Below are 23,336 nucleotides of genomic sequence, written 5' to 3' on the forward strand. Positions count from 1 at the left end.
GGAGATCGTCCAAGTAAGGGATAATTAAGACGCCTTTTCTTCGAAGAAGAACCATCATTTCGGCCATTACCTTGGTAAAGACCCGGGGTGCCGTAGACAATCCAAACGGCAGCGTCTGAAACTGATAGTGACAGTTCTGTACCACGAACCTGAGGTACCCTTAGTGATAAGGGCAAATTTGGGACATGGAGGTAAGCATCCCTGATGTCTCGGGACACCAGATAGTCCCCTTCTTCCCGGTTCGTTATCACTGCTCTGAGTGACTCCATCTTGATTTGAACCCTTGTAAGTGTTCAAATTTTTTTAGATTTAGAATAGGTCTCACCTAGCCTTCTGGCTTCAGTACCACAATATAGTGTGGAATAATACCCCTTTTCTTGTTGTAGGAGGGGCAATTTAATTATCACCTGCTGGGAATACAGCTCGTGAATTTTTTCCCATACTGCCTCCTTGTCGGAGGGAGACCTTGGTAAAGCAGACTTCAGGAGCCTGCGCAGGGGAAACGTCTCGACATTCCAAACTGTACCCCTGGGATACTACTTGTAGGATCCAGGGGTCCTGTACGGTCTCAGCGTCATGCTGAGAGCTTGTCAGAAGCGGTGGAACGCTTCTGTTCCTGGGAATGGGCTGCCTGCTGCAGTCTTCTTCCCTTTCCTCTATCCCTGGGCAGATATGACTCTTATAGGGACGAAAGGACTGAAGCTGAAAAGACGGTGTCTTTTTCTGCAGAGATGTGACTTAGGGTAAAAACGGTGGATTTTCCAGCAGTTGCCGTGGCCACCAGGTCCGATGGACCGACCCCAAATAACTCCTCTTCCTTTATACGGCAATACACCTTTGTGCCGTTTGGAATCTGCATCACCTGACCACTGTCGTGTCCATAAACATCTTCTGGCAGATATGGACATCGCACTTACTCTTGATGCCAGAGTGCAAATATCCCTCTGTGCATCTCGCATATATAGAAATACATCCTTTAAATGCTCTATAGTCAATAAAATACTGTCCCTGTCAAGGGTATCAATATTTTTAGTCAGGGAATCCGACCAAGCCACCCCAGCTCTGCACATCCAGGCTGAGGCGATCGCTGGTCGCAGTATAACACCAGTATGTGTGTATATACTTTTTATGATATTTTTCCAGCCTCCTGTCAGCTGGCTCCTTGAGGACGGCCCTATCTATAGACGGTACCGTCACTTGTTCTGATAAGCGTGTGAGCGCCTTATCCACCCTAAGGGGTGTTTCCCAACGCGCCCTAACTTCTGGCGGGAAAGGGTATACCGCCCATATTTTCTATCGGGGGGAACCCACGCATCATCACACACTTCATTTAATTTATCTGATTCAGGAAAAACTACGGTAGTTTTTTCACATCCCACATAATACCCTCTTTTGTGGTACTTGTAGTATCAGAAATATGTAACACCTCCTTCATTGCCCTTAACGTGTGGCCCTAATAAGGAATACGTTTGTTTATTCACCGTCGACACTGGATTCAGTGTCCCTGTCTGTGTCTGTGTCGACCGACTAAAGTAAACGGGCGTTTTAAAACCCCTGACGGTGTTTTTGAGACGTCTGGACCGGTACTAATTGTTTGTCGGCCGTCTCATGTCGTCAACCGACCTTGGCGCGTGTTGACATTATCACGTAATTCCCTAAATAAGCCATCCATTCCGGTGTCGACTCCCTAGAGAGTGACATCACCATTACAGGCAATTGCTCCGCCTCCTCACCAACATCGTCCTCATACATGTCGACACACACGTACCGACACACAGCACACACACAGGGAATGCTCTGATAGAGGACAGGACCCACTAGCCCTTTGGAGAGACAGAGGGAGAGTTTGCCAGCACACACCAAAAACGCTATAATTATATAGGGACAACCTTATATAAGTGTTTTCCCTTATAGCATCTTTTTTATATATTTCTAACGCCAAATTAGTGCCCCCCCTCTCTGTTTTAACCCTGTTTCTGTAGTGCAGTGCAGGGGAGAGCCTGGGAGCCTTCCCTCCAGCCTTTCTGTGAGGGAAAATGGCGCTGTGTGCTGAGGAGATAGGCCCCGCCCCTTTTTCGGCGGCCTCGTCTCCCGCTCTTAACGGATTCTGGCAGGGGTTAAATATCTCCATATAGCCCCCGGAGGCTATATGTGAGGTATTTTTAGCCAAAAAAGGTTTTCATTTGCCTCCCAGGGCGCCCCCCTCCCAGCGCCCTGCACCCTCAGTGACTGCCGTGTGAAGTGTGCTGAGAGGAAAATGGCGCACAGCTGCAGTGCTGTGCGCTACCTTAAGAAGACTGAGGAGTCTTCTGCCGCCGATTCTGGACCTCTTCTCGTTTCAGCATCTGCAAGGGGGCCGGCGGCGAGGCTCCGGTGACCATCCAGGCTGTACCTGTGATCGTCCCTCTGGAGCTAATGTCCAGTAGCCAAGAAGCCAATCCATCCTGCACGCAGGTGAGTTCACTTCTTCTCCCCTAAGTCCCTCGTTGCAGTGATCCTGTTGCCAGCAGGACTCACTGTAAAATAAAAAACCTAAGCTAAACTTTTCTAAGCAGCTCTTTAGGAGAGCCACCTAGATTGCACCCTTCTCGGCCGGGCACAAAAATCTAACTGAGGCTTGGAGGAGGGTCATAGGGGGAGGAGCCAGTGCACACCACCTGATCCTAAAGCTTTACTTTTTGTGCCCTGTCTCCTGCGGAGCCGCTATTCCCCATGGTCCTTTCAGGAACCCCAGCATCCACTAGGACGATAGAGAAAGAAAAGATACCGATGGTACTGGATATTGATGGCAGAGCACCAATTTAGCTAGAGATCGATGGCAGAACCCCGATGGAGCTAGAGATCGATGGAGGAACACCGATGGAGCTAGAGATCAATGGCGGAACACCGATGGAGCTAGAGATCGATGGCGGAACACCAATGGAGCTAGAGATCAATGGCGGAACACCGATGGAGCTAGAGATCGATGGCGGAACACCGATGGAACTAGAGATCGATGGCGGAACACCGATGGTGATGAGTATTGATGGCGGAACACCGATGAGCCAGGAAGAGCTGCAAGCAGGATGGAACTCAACCTGGAAGCAGTTGAGAGCAAACATCCATGCAGGGTATGACAATCATAGCACTGGCGATCAGGCAGTCCTTACCCAGCATTCTTATAGGAGCCAGTGAGCAGGGATTGGCTGGGACGATCAGGTGGTGCAGGGAAGCTCAGACAGTCACATAATTGGCTGTGCTGCAGTCAGGTGATCAGGACTTGTCACAGCAGTACACCAGGCTTAGGCTCTGATGTGGATTGAGGCCTAGTAGGCCCAAACACTAGGATGCAGACATTATGCTGAGAGACCTAGGCAGGAACAGCATGTAAAGACTTTACTGCAAGCTGGGTGTGATGAACAGAGAGCCTGGTTGCTGAACACTGGGCCTTGGCAATTACACACACAGTGGAATTCCTGCTCAGGTGCTAACCAGCAAGTAATCAAGACTGCAGTTTGTATGTGAAGCAGATGCCTGTTTGCAGAATAAACAGATGAAAGCCACAGAACATGAGAAATACCGTCAGGATCATGACACCTATATAGGACACAGATCGTGTACAATAGCGGCTCTCCCCCTTTACTGCACCAGTTTTCCAGCATTTTCGGAGTGTCAGGAGGAGCTGTGTGTTCCTGCTGCTGCTAGCAGAGGAAGGCGCCAATATACCGCTGGACCCGCTCTGAGGTAGCTCCACCCCCCCAATGGCGTCGGAGCTACAATGTTTTTTATACTGGCAATGTCTCCCAATTAGCTTAAAAACATCACACAAGTGCTAGTTTAAGCCACCGCTAGCCAGTGTACACAGGGGGCTATAGCGGGTCCCCCCCAGGAGGGTCCCGTATGCCTCCCCTACGTGTCAGCAGCACTTTGAACCGGGGCCCCGGTTTGTACTCACCATTGTCGTCACTTTCAGGCTATTCTTAGGGATGTGCGGCGTGCTGTGATTGCGACAGCTAAGGCACAGTGTCCCGCTGTACAAACAACCTCTCAGGACGGTGGTCCTGCAGCGGGGAAGCGGCTGTGACACCTCGCAAGGCCAGTGACTAACCCCCTTCATAAATCCCACGATGTAGGTATGCTGTTACCCAAACAGCATACCGAAAATAATAAAAGTTTAAAAGAAACTGAAGAAAACTCTCTGGAGCTGCAGAGATGTGCATCCTCTCCTGAGGGCACTTTTTGCTAAACTGCCTGTGGGGGAGGGGCATAGAGGGGAGGCCCAGCACACTCAGTGAAGAAATTTAAAATGCACCGGCTCCTTTGGGCCCCGTCTATACCCCATCGTACTAAGTCTCCCCAATATCCCTTATGGATGCTAGAGAAAAAATAAGAATTTACTTACCGATAATTCTATTTCTCATAGTCCGTAGTGGATGCTGGGGACTCCGAAAGGACCATGGGGAATAGCGGCTCCGCAGGAGACTGGGCACAAAAGTAAAAAGCTTTAGGACTACCTGGTGTGCACTGGCTCCTCCCCCTATGACCCTCCTCCAAGCCTCAGTTAGGATACTGTGCCCGGACGAGCGTACACAATAAGGAAGGATTTTGAATCCCGGGTAAGACTCTTACCAGCCACACCAATCACACCGTACAACTTGTGATCTGAACCCAGTTAACAGCATGATAACAGAAGGAGCCTCTGAAAAGATGGCTCACAACAACAATAACCCGATTTTTGTAACAATAACTATGTACAAGTAATGCAGACAATCCGCACTTGGGATGGGCGCCCAGCATCCACTACGGACTATGAGAAATAGAATTATCGGTAAGTAAATTCTTATTTTCTCTAACGTCCTAGTGGATGCTGGGGACTCCGAAAGGACCATGGGGATTATACCAAAGCTCCCAAACGGGCGGGAGAGTGCGGATGACTCTGCAGCACCGAATGAGAGAACTCCAGGTCCTCCTCAGCCAGGGTATCAAATTTGTAGAATTTAGCAAACGTGTTTGCCCCTGACCAAGTAGCTGCTCGGCAAAGTTGTAAAGCCGAGACCCCTCGGGCAGCCGCCCAAGATGAGCCCACTTTCCTTGTGGAATGGGCTTTTACAGATTTTGGCTGTGGCAGGCCTGCCACAGAAAGTGCAAGCTGAATTGTACTACAAATCCAACGAGCAATAGTCTGCTTAGAAGCAGGAGCACCCAGCTTGTTGGGTGCATACAGGATAAACAGCGAGTCAGATTTTCTGACTTCAGCCGTCCTGGAAACATATATTTTCAGGGCCCTGACTACGTCCAGTAACTTGGAATCCTCCAAGTCCCTAGTAGCCGCAGGCACCACAATAGGCTGGTTTAAGTGAAATGCTGAAACCACCTTAGGGAGAAATTGAGGACGAGTCCTCAATTCTGCCCTGTCTGTATGAAAAATTAGGTAAGGGCTTTTATAGGATAAAGCCGCCAATTCTGAAACACGCCTGGCTGAAGCCAGGGCTAACAGCATTACCACTTTCCATGTGAGATATTTTAAGTCCACAGTGGTGAGTGGTTCAAACCAATGTGATTTTAGGAACCCCAAAACTACATTGAGATCCCAAGGTGCCACTGGAGGCACAAAAGGAGGCTGTATATGCAGTACTCCCTTGACAAACGTCCGAACTTCAGGAACAGAAGCTAGTTCTTTTTGGAAGAATATTGACAGGGCCGAAATTTTAACCTTAATGGACCCTAATTTTAGGCCCATAGACAGTCCTGTTTGCAGGAAATGCAGGAATCGACCCAGTTGAAATTCCTCTGTAGGGGCCTTCCTGGCCTCGCACCACGCAACATATTTTCGCCAAATACGGTGATAATGTTGTACGGTCACATCCTTCCTGGCTTTGATCAGGGTAGGGATGACTTCATCCGGAATGCCTTTTTCCTTCAGGATCCGGCGTTCAACCGCCATGCCGTCAAACGCAGCCGCGGTAAGTCTTGGAACAGACATGGTCCCTGCTGGAGCAGGTCCTTTCTTAGAGGTAGAGGCCACGGGTCTTCCGTGAGCATCTCTTGAATTTCCGGGTACCAAGTCCTTCTTGGCCAATCCGGAGCCACGAGTATAGTCTTTACTCCTCTCCTTCTTATGATTCTCAGTACTTTTGGTATGAGAGGAAGAGGAGGGAACACATACACTGACTGGTACACCCACGGTGTTACCAGAGCGTCCACAGCTATTGCATGAGGGTCCCTTGACCTGGCGCAATATCTGTCCAGTTTTTTGTTGAGGCGGGACGCCATCATGTCCACCTTTGGTTTTTCCCAACGGTTCACAATCATGTGGAAGACTTCTGGGTGAAGTCCCCACTCCCCCGGGTGAAGATCGTGTCTGCTGAGGAAGTCTGCTTCCCAGTTGTCCACTCCCGGAATGAACACTGCTGACAGTGCTATCACATGATTTTCCGCCCAGCGAAGAATCCTTGCCACTTCCGTCATTGCCCTCCTGCTTCTTGTGCCGCCCTGTCTGTTTACGTGGGCGACTGCCGTGATGTTGTCCGACTGGATCAACACCGGCTGACCCTGAAGCAGAGGTCTTGCCTGACTTAGGGCATTGTAAATGGCCCTGAGTTCCAGGATATTTATGTGAAGTGACGTTTCCATGCTTGACCACAAGCCCTGGAAATTTCTTCCCTGTGTGACTGCTCCCCAGCCCCTCAGGCTGGCATCCGTGGTCACCAGGACCCAATCCTGAATGCCGAATCTGCGGCCCTCTAGGAGATGAGCACTCTGTAACCACCACAGGAGAGACACCATTGTCCTTGGAGACAGGGTTATCCGCTGATGCATTTGAAGATGTGATCCGGACCATTTGTCCAGCAGATCCCACTGAAAAGTTCTTGCGTGGAATCTGCCGAATGGAATCGCTTCGTAAGAAGCCACCATCTTTCCCAGGACCCTTGTGCATTGATGTACTGACACTTGGCCTGGTCTTAGGAGGTTCCTGACTAGGTCGGATAACTCCCTGGCTTTCTCTTCCGGGAGAAACACCTTTTTCTGTACTGTGTCCAGAATCATTCCTAGGAACAGCAGACGTGTCGTCGGAATCAGCTGCGATTTTGGAATATTTAGAATCCATCCGTGCTGTCGTAGTACTACTTGAGATAGTGCTACTCCGACCTCTAACTGTTCTCTGGACCTTGCCCTTATCAGGAGATCGTCCAAGTAAGGGATAATTAAGACGCCTTTTCTTCGAAGAAGAATCATCATTTCGGCCATTACCTTGGTAAAGACCCGGGGTGCCGTGGACAATCCAAACGGCAGCGTCTGAAACTGATAGTGACAGTTCTGTACCACAAACCTGAGGTACCCTTGGTGAGAAGGGCAAATTGGGACATGGAGGTAAGCATCCTTGATGTCCAGAGACACCATATAGTCCCCTTCTTCCAGGTTCGCTATCACTGCTCTGAGTGACTCCATCTTGAACTTGAACCTTTTTATGTAAGTGTTCAAGGATTTCAGATTTAAAATGGGTCTCACCGAGCCGTCCGGCTTCGGTACCACAAACAGCGTGGAATAATACCCCTTTCCCTGTTGTAGGAGGGGTACCTTGATTATCACTTGCTGGGAATACAGCTTGTGAATGGCTTCCAATACCGCCTCCCTGTCGGGGGAGACGTCTCGAATTCCAATTTGTACCCCTGAGATACTACCTGCAGGATCCAGGGGTCCACTTGCGAGTGAGCCCACTGCGCGCTGAAATTCTTGAGACGGGCCCCCACCGTCTTGCCTGAGTCCGCTTGTAAGGCCCCAGCGTCATGCTGAGGACTTGGCAGAAGCGGGGGAGGGCTTCTGTTCGTGGGAAGAGGCTGTCTGCTGCAGTCTTTTTCCCCTTCCTCTGCCCCGGGGCAGATATGAGTGGCCTTTTGCCCGCTTGCCCTTATGGGGACGAAAGGACTGAGCCTGAAAAGACGGTATCTTTTTCTGCTGTGAGGTGACTTGGGGTAAAAAGGTGGATTTCCCAGCCGTTGCCGTGGCCACCAGGTCCGATAGACCGACCCCAAATAACTCCTCCCCTTTATACGGCAATACTTCCATATGCCGTTTGGAATCCGCATCACCTGACCACTGTCGCGTCCATAACCCTCTTCTGGCAGAAATGGACATCGCACTTACTCTTGATGCCAGAGTGCAAATATCCCTCTGTGCATCACGCATATATAGAAATGCATCCTTTAAATGCTCTATAGTCAATGAAATACTGTCCCTGTCAAGGGTATCAATATTTTCAGTCAGGGAATCCGACCAAGCCACCCCAGCACTGCACATCCAGGCTGAGGCGATTGCTGGTCGCAGTATAATACCAGTATGTGTGTATATACTTTTTAGGATATTTTCCAGCTTCCTATCAGCTGGTTCCTTGAGGGCGGCCGTATCAGGAGACGGTAACGCCACTTGTTTTGATAAGCGTGTGAGCGCCTTATCCACTCTAGGGGGTGTTTCCCAACGCGCCCTAACCTCTGGCGGGAAAGGGTATAATGCCAATATTTTTTTAGAAATTAGCAGTTTTTTATCGGGGGAAACCCACGCTTCATCACACACCTCATTTAATTCATCTGATTCAGGAAAAACTACGGGTAGTTTTTTCACACCCCACATAATACCCTTTTTAGTGGTACTTGTAGTATCAGAAATGTTCAAAACCTCCTTCATTGCCGTGATCATGTAACGTGTGGTCCTACTGGAAAATACGTTTGTTTCCTCACCGTCGACACTGGAGTCAGTGTCCGTGTCAGTGTCTGTATCGACCTGAGGTAACGGGCGTTTTATAGCCCCTGACGGTGTTTGAGACGCCTGTACAGGTATTAACTGATTTGCCGGCTGTCTCATGTCGTCAACAGTCTTTTGTAAAGTGCCGACACTATCACGTAATTCTTTCCATAAGACCATCCAGTCAGGTGTCGACTCCCTAGGGGGTGACATTACTAACACAGGCAATTGCTCCGCCTCCACACCATTTTCCTCCTCATACATGTCGACACAGCGTACCGACACACAGCACACACACAGGGAATGCTCTGATAGAGGACAGGACCCCACTAGCCCTTTGGGGAGACAGAGGGAGAGTTTGCCAGCACACACCAGAGCGCTATATATATACAGGGATAACCTTATATAAGTGTTTTTCCCTAATATAGCTGCTGTATATATTAATATGCCAATTTAGTGCCCCCCCTCTCTTGTTTTACCCTGTTTCTGTAGTGCAGGACTGCAGGGGAGAGTCAGGGAGCCTTCCTCCAACGGAGCTGTGAGGAAAAAATGGCGCCAGTGTGCTGAGGAGATAGGCTGCCGTGAAGGGGGCGGAGCCTTTCTCCCGCTTTTTAATGGAAAAATTGGCAGGGGTTAAATGCATCCATATAGCCCAGGAGCTATATGTGATGTATTTTTTGCCAAAAAAAGGTTTTTTATTGCGTCTCAGGGCGCCCCCCCCCAGCGCCCTGCACCCTCAGTGACCAGAGTGTGAAGTGTGCTGAGAGCAATGGCGCACAGCTGCGGTGCTGTGCGCTACCTTATTGAAGACAGGACGTCTTCTGCCGCCGATTTTCCGGACCTCTTCACTCTTCTGGCTCTGTAAGGGGGCCGGCGGCGCGGCTCCGGGACCCATCCATTGCTGGTCCTGTGATCGTACCTCTGGAGCTAATGTCCAGTAGCCTAAGAAGCCCAATCCACTCTGCACGCAGGTGAGTTCGCTTCTTCTCCCCTTAGTCCCTCGGTGCAGTGAGCCTGTTGCCAGCAGGTCTCACTGAAAATAAAAAACCTACTTTAAACTTTTACACTAAGCAGCTCAGGAGAGCCCCTTAGTATGCACCCTTCTCGTTCGGGCACAAAAATCTAACTGAGGCTTGGAGGAGGGTCATAGGGGGAGGAGCCAGTGCACACCAGGTAGTCCTAAAGCTTTTTACTTTTGTGCCCAGTCTCCTGCGGAGCCGCTATTCCCCATGGTCCTTTCGGAGTCCCCAGCATCCACTAGAACGTTAGAGAAACGGGACTGTCCCGCGAAAATCGGGACAGTTGGGAGGTATGTATTTCTTCCATAGTTATTTTATTCACCTGGTTATATAAAAGTTGATATATGAATATACAAAGCATGTGAAATGATCTCACCGTGGTTATTTTTCCTGTTCTCTTGTCTGGCAGAAAGGGACAGGCCTTCATGTGCAAGTCCTTCACAGCAGCAGTCATGTGCTGAACTTCTGGGCTGTTATTAATGGAAAGCTCACACTGTGTAGTAAGTACCAGCGCTGGGGCATCTGCTCTTGACAGATCTGCCACAAAAACAAATTCTGGGTTCTTCACCACTACATTCATTTCCATTTTTGAAACCTGTTGTGTAGGAGCTAAAGACACAAAATAGAGAATCATTTAAAGTCTGTGGTGTTATAGATGTGTGGTGAAAGAAGTAAAATAAAAACAGTACGCTACCTGCTTCCTTATTGGTTGCTGATATTTGCTTGCTGCTCCTCAGTGCAACAGAACTTTGCTCATTGGCTTTAATAAATATTTCTGCCACAGTAAGCAGGAACTCAATGCTGGCACACAAGTAGATGTCACGGACAATTACATCCAGCAATGTGCCATCTCTACCTTGCTTGTAGCAGACATCTACCATGACATTTTTCTCACATCCGCGCTTCAGTTCAAGCATTCTTAAAACAGATATAAAATAATAAAGATATCAGATTTGGCTATGACTATAAGTAGTTATAACCACATATAAAATATTTCAATGAAAAACAGCTTGATGAATTATTTTATTCCTTTATTGTCAAGTTTAACCCATAATCCTAAATAGATAACTCTCATAAAAATATGGTGTTTCTTAAGGAATGATTACTATTGTAATCAGTGCATCTCACTGTCTGTGGTCTGCTGAATCCCAGGCAGGCTTCCTCCAGCCTACACAATCAGTAATGTCATTACAAGTGGAAGTCTCATCAACAAGCATTTGGCATGGGTAAAACCATGTTGCATGCAGGTGGGGCAGATGTAACATGTGCAGAGAGATTTCAATTTGTTTTTTTTTTATTTTTCTGCGCAGGATAAATACTGGCTGCATTGCATGTAGCTCACACATGTTAGACAGCTTTCTTTTTACAGTGCAATTTAGATTTCAGTTTGAACACACCACAAATATAAATCTCTCTGCACATGTTACACCTGCCGCACCTGCAGTCCTACATGGTTTTGCCCAGTTGCTTGCTTTTTCACTTTACTTACAAACATGAAACAGGCCCATAGTGCAGTGTGACAGATCAATTTTAAAGCAAAACAATAAAGCTATCTGGTGACTGATCCACCTCAAAAATGTAATTTGTGTGAACATGTCACAGTACCTTGGCGTTGCTTTCTGGATGGCTTGTCTCTTATCATCTAATAGACAGTTTGTAAGTTTGACTGCAGCGATCATAGATCCATCAGAGGACATCTTTACAGAGGTTTTAATCAGACCCAACTGGAATTCGGCAAGATTCAGACCACTATCTCTTTTATTGACATTTGTCTGTTAAAAGAAGGATAGCCTATTATATACATTGTTTATAGCAGGCATTTCCAAACTGCGGCCCTCCAGCTGTTAAGAAACTACACCTCCCAGCATGCCCTGAGCCAGTTTTAGCATTCTCTGACAGCAAATCTGTGTCAGGTCATGCTGGGATATGTAGTTTCACAACAGCTGGAGGGCCACAGTTTGGACATGCCTGGTTTATAGGATTAGAGTTCCACTCTTGCAAGCATTATTACCAGAGATGAGTTTGAACTGGCGCTGTACAAATTTAAAGTGAGCGAGTCAAACTGGAAATCCAGCTTCAAGGTTGTCCTGACTTTAGCAGTCATGTATGTTTCAACTACAGCTGCTGTCACCACAGTTGTCCCTATAAGAAAATATACAAAAAGAAATGTAAAATAAACAAGGCATCTCATTGCAGGCGACAGATGTCAAACGGGGATGTCTCTCTAGGCTACATAACATTAATTTTTCGCATCTCAAGAAAGGTGGCATAATCTAAGTATATTCTCATGTAAATCAAGCATTAAACAGCTGCACACATATTACGCATTTTGCAGATCTACATAGACAATAAAAGTAAAAAAAGAAAAAAAACAGGGACAAAACACTAGTATTTGGCGGGTTCACTACGGCTGGCCGGCGGTCGGGCTCCCGGCGACCAGCATCCCGGCGCCGGGAGCCCGACCGCCGGCTTACCGACAGCGTGGCGAGCGCAAATGAGCCTCTTGCGGGCTCGCTGCGCTCGCCACGCTACGGGCACGGTGGCGCGCTACACTATTTTATTCTCCCTCTATGGGGGTCGTGGACGCCCACGAGGGAAAATAAGTGTCGGTATGCCGGCTGTCGGGCTCCCGGCGCCGGTATACTGAGCGCCGGGAGCCCGACCGCCGGCATACAGAAGACCACCCGTATTTGGCAGCCCTGTATCATTATGCAAAGTTACAAAAAAATCTCTCATTATGAAATATAAAAGGCCAAGTAATGAGGTAAAGTACTTGTGCTATGAAATAGACTGCATACTTCAGGAGGGTAAAATTAGGACACACACTGTACATTCTAAGGATTCACCCCTAAAGTGACTTTTGCCCTTACTGTCCAGTAGGTTGTTTTTTCTTCCCTACGTGTAGAAATGTGACAGGTGCTGGTCAGTGAGAGAGACAAAGTGTTCCAGCTTTACTGCATGAAAAACTGTATTATATATTTACCACTGGAGCACCCATACCATATAGACAGCCAATATAACTACAACTGAAATGTACAACCGAATAAGAAGTAAAAGTACCTGAGGAAATTTGGGTTGTACTGTTCCCACCAATGCTTGAACCTTTTCCATTGTTCCTCTCAGAATCAGTCTTCTCCGCTGTTTCTCCTAGGTTCTCATTCAATGTCCTTAGGATAGTTGTCAAGTCATCCTGCCCCAGAATAAGCTAAAAAAAAAAAAGAGCACAACACATTATTTCATAAGGTCGGCATCATACACACTGTATATCCAGACAATTTATAATTTCAGCTTTTAATATAACTTGAGGAGCTAGTATTTTATCTCTAGCAACATACCTAATCTTTTTCTTTTTGATAAGACAGTAGTAGAGGCAGGCCGCAAGAACTCAAAGTAGGGTGATCACTACCACAGTGTTTAGACACACTGGAGCAGATGTATTAAGCCTGGAGAAGTGATAAAGCAGTGATAAAGAAGTGATAAATGGAAGGTGATAACGCACCAGCCAATCAGCTCCTGTCAATTTACATATTGGAGCTGATTGGCTGGTACGTTATAACCTTGCACTTATCACTGTTTTATCATTGCTTTATCACTTCTCCAGGCTTAATACATCTGCCCTAGTATGCAATTACAGCATACATAGTTACATAGTTTGTGAGGTTGAAAAAAGACAATCCGTCCGTCGAGTTCAACCTATTTGTGTTGTCCTACTCTGTATTATTTTCAGGAGTAATTTTATCTGTTGATAAAGTCGGCCGTTGTGTTGTATTTCCTCATTTTATTATGACTATAGTACGTGATCTTTCCACCATAACCCTATATATCCTTGTCTATTAAGAATATATAGCCCATTCTTAAAAGTATGGACCGAGTCTGCCATTACTACTCTCTCAGGCAGGGATTCCAAACTCGTATTGTCCTTACTGTGAAATAACCTTTCCGCCTCTGTGTGTGGAATCTCCTCTACTCTAACCTAAGTGGGTGTCAACGTGTTTTCTGTGCTGGTCTTAACAAAAACAGATCCCCCGAAAGCTGTGTGTATTGTCCCCTTAAATATTTATAAATGTTGATCATGTCCACTCTTAATCTCTTTTCCAGTGTGAACATGCAAATCTTTCCTGCTATTCAAGCGTCTCTATCCCCTTAATCAGTTTGGTCGCCCGCCTCTGAACCTTTTCTAGTTCCAGGATATCCTCTTTGTAGTATGGTGCCCAAAATTGTGCGCAGTATTCCAGATGGGGCCTCACTAGAGCTTTATATAATGTGAGTATAACAGTCTCATCCCTTGCATCAATACCCCTCTTTATGCATGCTAGTACCTTGTTTACCTTTTTTGCTGCTATCCTACATTGGGTGCTGCTGCTAAGTTTGATATCTATGTGAACACCTAAATCTTTTTCTAGTATGGAGTCCCCTAAAATCACCCCATTAAGTATGTAGGTTATTTTTGTTCTTGCTACCAAGGTGCATTACCTTACACTTGTCTGTATTAAACCTCATTCTCCATTTTGCTGCCCATGATTCCAGTTTAAATAAATCGTTCTGGAGAGACTCCGTATCTCCCTCCGAATTTATAACCTTACACAGTTTGGTATCGTCTACAAAAATTGACACCATGCTCTCTAGACCTTCTGCTAGATCGTTAATGAAAATGATGAACAATAGTGGTCCGAGTACACACCCTTGTGGCACACCGCTTAGTACTTCAGTCCAAAAGTTCCATTTGCCACAACTCGGTGCTCCCTATTATCTAACCAGTTACTAACCCAAGTGCATATTGTGCTCCCTAGCCCCAGTTCATGTAACTCATAGATAAGCCTCATGTGTGACACTGTTTTCAAAAGCTATAGCAAAGTCTAAAAAGATGACATCAATTGCCTTACCCTGATCAAGGTTCACACTAACTGTTTCTTAAAAGCCTAGTAAGTTTGTTTGACATAATCTATTCTTCACAAACCCGTGTTGGTTCCTGATAATAATCTTTTTGGCTTCAAGGATCTTCTGTACACTATCCCTCAGAATGCTTTCTAGGACTGTCCCCACTATACAGTAGATGTAAGACTAACTGGTCTATAATTGCCTGGTTCAGCTTTACTTCCGCTATACGCCAGTCTTTGGGTACCATGCCTCATGTAAGTGAATCATTGAAGATTAAAAATAGAGGTCTTCCTAATTCGGAGTGTAGCTCCATGAGAACCCTTGGATGAATAACGTCTGGACCAGGAGACTTATCAATCTTAATTTTTTTCAATCAGTCACAGACTTCCTCCTCCCTTAAAAAAACACTAAGCAGTGGGACATTATCCTTATTGGGGTTGGGTGTTAGTTCATGCATCTGGTCCTCTATTGTAAATACAGATGGAAAAAAACGTGTTTAATGTATCCACTATGTCATTATCATATTTTATTAAGCCTCCCAGTTTGTCCTTTAAAGGGCCTATACTCTTCTTTAATCTTTTGCTGTCAGAACCGTGGTTCTGAATTTGATAGAAGTGCAGTTCAGTACTAGTGCTCCTAAGGCTTGTGCATGGCACTACTATGGGGTAATAAGCTGGTTGCTAATAAGGGAACACATTCAACCACAAGGTGCTAATAGGGGACCACAAGCTGTTGCACGGTGCCATTGGGAGGTCCAAAAGGGTAGTGTAGAGAGACACAGACTGCTGCAGTGACCTACAAGGAGACCACAGGCTGGTGCAGCATGCCATGGTAGGGCCACAGGCTGGTACAATATGCTGGTCATTCATAGAATTGTATTTAAGGCTGGCCACATTTCTACATTTAAGAATAAGTCATTCGTTTTATATAATGATTAGATGCATCTTCAGTTGTGGCAAACATGCTGCAAATGCATTTTATTATTATTATTATTATTGTTATTATTATTATCCTTTATTTATATGGCGCAACAAGGGATCCGCATCACCCAATTACAGAATACATAAACGAATAATCAAAACGGGATAATAGTGATTTACAATTGAAGATAATAAGATTTTACTCACCGGTAAATCTATTTCTCGTAGTCCGTAGTGGATGCTGGGACTCCGTAAGGACCATGGGGAATAGCGGCTCCGCAGGAGACTGGGCACAACTAAAGAAAGCTTTAGGACTACCTGGTGTGCACTGGCTCCTCCCACTATGACCCTCCTCCAGACCTCAGTTAGGATACTGTGCCCGGAAGAGCTGACACAATAAGGAAGGATTTTGAATCCCGGGTAAGACTCATACCAGCCACACCAATCACACCGTATAACTCGTGATACTATACCCAGTAAACAGTATGAAATATAACTGAGCCTCTCAACAGATGGCTCAATAATAACCCTTTAGTTAGGCAATAACTATAAACAAGTATTGCAGACAATCCGCACTTGGGATGGGCGCCCATCATCCACTACGGACTACGAGAAATAGATTTACCGGTAAGTAAAATCTTATTTTCTCTAACGTCCTAAGTGGATGCTGGGACTCCGTAAGGACCATGGGGATTATACCAAAGCTCCCAAACGAGCGGGAGAGTGCGGATGACTCTGCAGCACCGAATGGGCAAACTCTAGGTCCTCCTCAGCCAGGGTGTCAAACTTGTAGAATTTAGCAAATGTGTTTGACCCCGACCAAGTAGCTGCTCGGCAAAGTTGTAGAGCCGAGACCCCTCGGGCAGCCGCCCAAGAAGAGCCCACTTTCCTCGTGGAATGGGCTTTCACTGATTTAGGATGCGGCAGTCCAGCCGCAGAATGTGCAAGCCGAATCGTGCTACAGATCCAGCGAGCAATAGTCTGCTTAGAAGCAGGAGCACCCAGCTTGTTGGGTGCATACAGGATAAATAGCGAGTCAGTTTTCCTGACTCCAGCCGTCCTGGAAACATATACTTTTCAGGGCCCTGACTACGTCCAGTAACTTGGAATCCTCCAAGTCCCAAGTAGCCGCAGGCACCACAATAGGTTGGTTCACATGAAAAACTGATACCACCTTAGGAAAGAATTGGGAACGAGTCCTCAATTCCGCCTTATCCAAATAAAAAATCAGATAAGGGCTTTTGCATGACAAAGCCGCCAATTCTGATACACGCCTGGCCGACGCCAAGGCCAACAGCATGACCACTTTCCACGTGAGGTATTGTAGCTCAACGGATTTAAGTGGCTCAACACAATGCGACTTCAGGAAATCCAACACCACGTTGAGATCCCACGGTACCACTGGAGGCACAAACGGGGGCTGACTATGCAGCACTCCCTTAACAAAAGTCTGAACTTCAGACAGTGAAGCCAGTTCTATTTTGGAAGAAAATCGATAGAGCCGAAATCTGGACCTTAATGGAACCCAATTTTAGGCCCATAGTCACCCTGACTGTAGAAAGTGCAGAAATCGACCTAGCTGAAATTCCTCCTTTGGGGCCTTCCTGGCCTCACACCACGCAACATATTTCCGCCATATGCGGTGATAATGGTTTGCGTTCACTTCTTTCCTAGCTTTAATTAGCGTAGGGATAACTTCCTCCGGAATGCCCTTTTCCTTCAGGATCCGGCGTTCAACCGCCATGCCGTCAAACGCAGCCGTGGTACGTCTTGGAACAGACAGGCCCCCTGCTGCAGCAGGTCCTGTCTGAGCGGCAGAGGCCATGGGTCCTCTGAGATCATTTCTTGGAGTTCTGGGTACCAAGCTCTTCTTGGCCAATCCGGAACAATGAGTATAGTTCTTACTTCTCTCCTTCTTATTATTCTCATTACCCTGGGTAAGAGAGGCAGAAAAGGGAACACATACACCGACTGGTACACCCACGGTGTTACCAGAGCGTCCACAGCTATCGCCTAAGGGTCCCTTGACCTGGCGCAATATCTTTGTAGCTTTTTGTTGAGGCGGGACGCCATCATGTCCACCTGTGGCCTTTCCCAACGGTGTACAATCATTCGGAAGACTTCTGGATGAAGTCCCCACTCTCCCGGGTGGAGGTCGTGTCTGCTGAGAAAGTCTGCTTCCCAGTTGTCCACTCCGGGGAATGAACACTGCTGACAGTGCTAACACATGATTTTCCGCCCATCTGAGAATCCTTGTGGCTTCTGCCATCGCCATCCTGCTTCTTGTGCCGCCCTGTCGGTTTACATGAGCGACCGCCGTGATGTTGTCTGACTAGATCAGCACCGGCCGGTGTTGAAGCAGGGGTCTAGCCTGACTTAGGACATTGTAAATGGCCCTTAGTTCCAGAATATTTATGTGTAGGGAAGTCTTCTCCTGACGTTTCCATAGTCCTTGGAAGTTTCTTCCCTGTGTGACTGCCCCCCAGCCTCGAAGGCTGGCATCCGTGGTCACCAGGACCCAGTCCTGTATGCCGAATCTGCGGCCCCCTAGAAGATGAGCACTCTGCAGCCACCACAACAGCGACACCCTGGCCCTTGGAGACCGGGTTAATCGCCGATGCATCTGAAGATGCAACCCGGACCACTTGTCCAACAGATCCCACTGGAAGATCCTTGCATGGGACCTGGCGAATGGAATTTCCTCGTAAGAAGCTACCATCTTTCCCAGGGCTCGCGTGCATTGATGCACCGACACCTGTATTTGTATTAGGAGGTCTCTGTCTAGAGACGACAACTCCTAGGACTTCTCCTCCAGGAGAAACCCTTTTTATCCTGTTCTGTGTCCAGAACCATACCCAGGAACAGTAGACGCGTCGTAGGAACCAGCTGCGACTTTGGAATATTCAGAATCCAGCCGTGCTGTTGTAGCACTTCCCGAGATAGTGCTACTCCGACGAACAACTGCTCCCTGGACCTCGCCTTTATAAGGAGATCGTCCAAGCACGGGATAATTATTTCGGCCATTACCTTGGTAAATACCCTCGGTGCCGGGGACAGACCAACGGCAACGTCTGGAATTGGTAATGACCATCCTGTACCACAATTTTGAGGTACTCCTGGTGCAGAGGGTAAATAGGGACATGCAGGTAAGCATCCTTGATGTCCAGTGATACCATGAAATTCTCCAGGCTTGCAATAATCGCCCTGAGCGATTCCATTTTGAACTTGAACCTTCGTATATAAGTGTTCAAGGATTTAAATTTTAGAATGGGTCTCACCGAACCGTCTGGTTTCGGTACCACAACATTTTGGAATAGTAACCCCGGCCTTGTTGAAGGAGGGGTACCTTGATTTCACCTGCTGGAAGTACAGCTTGTGAATTGCCGCCAGTACTACCTCCCTTTCTCCGAGGGCAGCAGGCAAGGCTGATGTGAGGTAACGGCGAGGGGGAGTCGCCTCGAACTCCAGCCTGTATCCCTGTGATACTACTTGTAGAACCTAGGGATCCACCTGTGGGCAAGCCCACTGGTCCCTGAAGTTCCCGAGACGCGCCCCCACCGCACCTGTCTCCACCTGTGGAGCCCCAGCGTCATGCGGTGGACTCAGAGGAAGCGGGGGAAGATTTTTGATCCTGGGAACTGGCTGTCTGGGGCAGCTTTTTCCTTCTTCCCTTGTCTCTGTGCAGAAAGGAAGCGCCTTTGACCTGCTTGCTTTTCTGAAGCCGAAAGGACTGTACCTGAAAATACGGTGCTTTCTTAGGCTGTGAGGAAACCTGAGGTAAAAATTTTTCTTCCCAGCTGTTGCTGTGGATACGAGGTCCCAGAGACCATCCCCAAACAATTCCTCACCCTTATAAGGCAGAATCTCCATGTGCCTTTTAAAGGCAGCATCACCTGTCCACTGCCGAGTCTCTAATACCCTCCTGGCAGAATGGACATTGCATTAATTCTGGATGCCAGCCGGCAAATATCCCTCTGTGCATCCTTCATATATAAGACGACGTCTTTAATATGCTCTATGTTAGCAAAATATTATCCCTGTCTAGGGTATTAATATTATCTGACAGGGTATCAGACCACGCTGCAGCAGCACTATTTATGCTGAGGCAAATGCAGGTCTCAGGATAGTACCTGAGTGTGTATATACAGACTTCAGGATAGTCTACTGCTTTTTATCAGCAGGCTCCTTTAAAGTGGCCGTATCCCAAGACGGCAGTGCCACCTTTTTTGACAAACGTGTGAGTGCCTTATCCACCCTAGGGGATATCTCCCAACGTGACCTATCCTCTGGCGGGAAAGGGTACGCCAGCAGTAACTTTTTAGAAATTACCATTTTCTTATCGGGGGAACCCACGCTCTTTACACACTTCAATCACTCATCTGATGGGGGAACAAAACACTGGCTGCTTTTTCTCCCCAAACATAAAACCCCTTTTAGGTGGTACTTGGGTTCATGTCAGAAATGTGTAACACATTTTTCATTGCCGAGATCATGCAACGGATGTTTCTAGTGGATTGTGTATATGTCTCAACCTCGTCGACACTGGAGTCAGACTCCGTGCCGACATCTGTGTCTGCCATCTGAGGTAACGGACGTTTTTTGAGCCCCTGATGGCCTTTGAGACGCCTGGGCAAGCGCGGGCTGAGAAGCCGGCTGTCCCACAGCTGTTACGTCATCCAGCTTTTTATGTAAGGAGTTGACATTGTCGGTTAATACCTTCCACCTATCCATCCACTCTGGTGTCGGCCCCACAGGGGGCGACATCCCATTTATCGGCCTCTGCTCCGCCTCCACGTAACCTTCCTTATCCAACATGTCGACACAGCCGTACCGACACACCGCACACACACAGGGAATGCTCTGACTGAGGACAGGACCCCACAAAGTCCTTTGGGGAGACAGAGAGTATGCCAGCACACACCAGAGCGCTATATAATGCAGGGATTAACACTATAACTGAATGATTTTTCCCCCAATAGCTGCTTGTATACACATATTGCGCCTAAATTTAGTGCCCCCCCTCTCTTTTTAACCCTTTGAGCCTGAAAACTACAGGGGAGAGCCTGGGGAGCTGTCTTCCAGCTGCACTGTGAAGAAAAAATGGCGCCAGTGTGCTGAGGGAGATAGCCCCGCCCCTTTTTCGGCTGACTTTTCTCCCGCTTTTTTCATGGATTCTGGCAGGGGTAATTTATCACATATATAGCCCTGGGACTATATATTGTGATGATTTGCCAGCCAAGGTGTATTATATTGCCCTCAGGGCGCCCCCCCCCAGCGCCCTGCACCCATCAGTGACCGGAGTGTGAGGTGTGCATGAGGAGCAATGGCGCACAGCTGCAGTGCTGTGCGCTACCTTGTTGAAGACAGACGTCTTCTGCCACCGATTTTCCGGAACACTTCTTGCTTCTGGCTCTGTAAGGGGGCCGGCGGCGCGGCTCCGGGACCGAACATCGAGGTCGGGTCCTGTGGTCAATCCCTCTGGAGCTAATGGTGTCCAGTAGCCTAAGAAGCCCAAGCTACCACCAGTTAGGTAGGTTCGCTTCTTCTCCCCTTAGTCCCTCGCTGCAGTGAGTCTGTTGCCAGCAGATCTCACTGTAAAATAAAAAACCTAAAATATACTTTCTTTCTAGGAGCTCAGGAGAGCCCCTAGTGTGCATCCAGCTCAGCCGGGCACAAGATTCTAACTGAGGTCTGGAGGAGGGTCATAGTGGGAGGAGCCAGTGCACACCAGGTAGTCCTAAAGCTTTCTTTAGTTGTGCCCAGTCTCCTGCGGAGCCGCTATTCCCCCTGGTCCTTACGGAGTCCCAGCATCCACTTAGGACGTCAGAGAAAATATAGGACAAGTACAGGGTAAATAAACATAGCTACAGCAGCAGACGACACTGGCATATGTATCAAGGTGGCAGAAACCTGGGGGATTTGGTGTCGTCGAAGAAAGCACATGAGGGTTGAGGGTCCTGCTCGTGAGAGCTTACATTCTATTTTCAAAAAAACAATACATTTGGAAAATAAGATTTTACTTACCGATAAATCTATTTCTCGTAGTCCGTAGTGGATGCTGGGGACTCCGTCAGGACCATGGGGATTAGCGGCTCCGCAGGAGACAGGGCACAAAAAGTAAGCTTTTAGGATCACATGGTGTGTACTGGCTCCTCCTCCAAGCCTCAGTTAGGTACTGTGCCCGGACGAGCGTACACAATAAGGAAGTATCTTGAATCCCGGGTAAGACTCATACCAGCCACACCAATCACACCGTACAACCTGTGATTTGAACCCAGTTAACAGTATGATAACAACGAAGGAGCCTCTGAAAAGATGGCCCACAACAATAACAACCCGATTTTTGTAACAATAATTATGTACAAGTAATGCAGACAATCCGCACTTGGGATGGGCGCCCAGCATCCACTACGGACTACGAGAAATAGATTTATCGGTAAGTAAAATCTTATTTTCTCTAACGTCCTAGTGGATGCTGGGGACTCCGTCAGGACCATGGGGATTATACCAAAGCTCCCAAACGGGCGGGAGAGTGCGGATGACTCTGCAGCACCGAATGAGAGAAACTCCAGGTCCTCCTCAGCCAGGGTATCAAATTTGTAGAATTTTACAAACGTGTTCCCCCCTGACCACGTAGCTGCTCGGCAAAGTTGTAAAGCCGAGACCCCTCGGGCAGCCGCCCAAGATGAGCCCACCTTCCTTGTGGAATGGGCATTTACAGATTTTGGCTGTGGCAGGCCTGCCACAGAATGTGCAAGCTGAATTGTACTACAAATCCAACGAGCAATAGTCTGCTTAGAAGCAGGAGCACCCAGCTTTTTGGGTGCATACAATATAAACAGCAAGTCAGACTTTCTGACTCCAGCCGTCCTGGAATTATATATATATATATATATATATATATATATTTTCAGGGCCCAGACAACGTCTAGCAACTTGGAGTCCTCCAAGTCCCTAGTAGCCGCAGGCACCACAATAGGTTGTTTCAGGTGAAACGCTGACACCACCTTAGGAAGAAACTGGGGACAAGTCCGCAGTTCTGCCCTGTCCGAATGGAAAATTAAATATGGGCTTTTGTAAGACAAAGCCGCCAATTCTGACAATCGCCTGGCCGAGGCCAGGGCCAACAGCATGGTCACTTTCCATGTGAGATATTTCAAATCCACAGATTTGAGCGGTTCAAACCAATATGATTTGAGGAATCCCAACACTACGTTGAGATCCCACGGTGCCACTGGAGGCACAAAAGGAGGCTGTATATGCAATACTCCCTTGACAAACTTCTGGACTTCAGGAACCGAAGCCAATTCTTTCTGGAAGAAAATCTACAGGGCCGAAACTTGAACCTTAATGGACCCCAATTTGAGGCTCATAGACACTCCTGTTTGCAGGAAGTGCAGAAATCGACCTAGTTGAAATTTCTTCGTGGGGCCTTCCTGGCCTCACCCACGCAACATATTTGCGGACGCAAGTCCCTTCTTAGCTCCCGAGGCCATTAGTCCTCTGTGAGCATCTCTTGAAGTTCCGGGTACCAAGTCCCTCTTGGCCAATCCGGAGCCACGAGTATAGTTCTTACTCCTCTACGTCTTATAATTCTCAATACCTTGGTTATGAGAAGCAGAGGAGGGAACACATACACCGACTGTTACACCCACGGTGTTACCAGGACGTCCACAGCTATCGCCTGAAGGTCTCGTGACCTGGCGCAATACCTGTCCCGTTTTTTGTTCGGGCGGGACGCCATCATGTCCACCTTTGGTCTTTCCCAACGGTTCACAATCATGCGGAAAACTTCCCGATG

At 47.6% G+C, this 23,336-nt stretch overlaps 1 protein-coding gene across 1 annotated transcript in view; it reads right to left on the bottom strand.

Annotated features, from left to right (window-relative positions):
• The window catches only part of VPS13A (vacuolar protein sorting 13 homolog A), a 747,194-nt gene that overhangs the window by 282,886 nt on the left and 440,972 nt on the right, over positions 1-23,336 (bottom strand). Inside the window, exons 35-39 of the mRNA XM_063913834.1 lie at positions 12,798-12,942; positions 11,749-11,879; positions 11,343-11,509; positions 10,432-10,655; positions 10,114-10,346 (exon numbers count right to left, since the gene is read on the bottom strand). Coding sequence (XP_063769904.1) covers positions 10,114-10,346; positions 10,432-10,655; positions 11,343-11,509; positions 11,749-11,879; positions 12,798-12,942 — 900 coding nt within the window. The remainder of the gene's footprint in view (positions 1-10,113; positions 10,347-10,431; positions 10,656-11,342; positions 11,510-11,748; positions 11,880-12,797; positions 12,943-23,336) is intronic.

This window comes from Pseudophryne corroboree, chromosome 1, assembly GCF_028390025.1.
Source record: "Pseudophryne corroboree isolate aPseCor3 chromosome 1, aPseCor3.hap2, whole genome shotgun sequence".
NCBI classification, from domain to species: Eukaryota; Metazoa; Chordata; class Amphibia; order Anura; family Myobatrachidae; genus Pseudophryne; species Pseudophryne corroboree.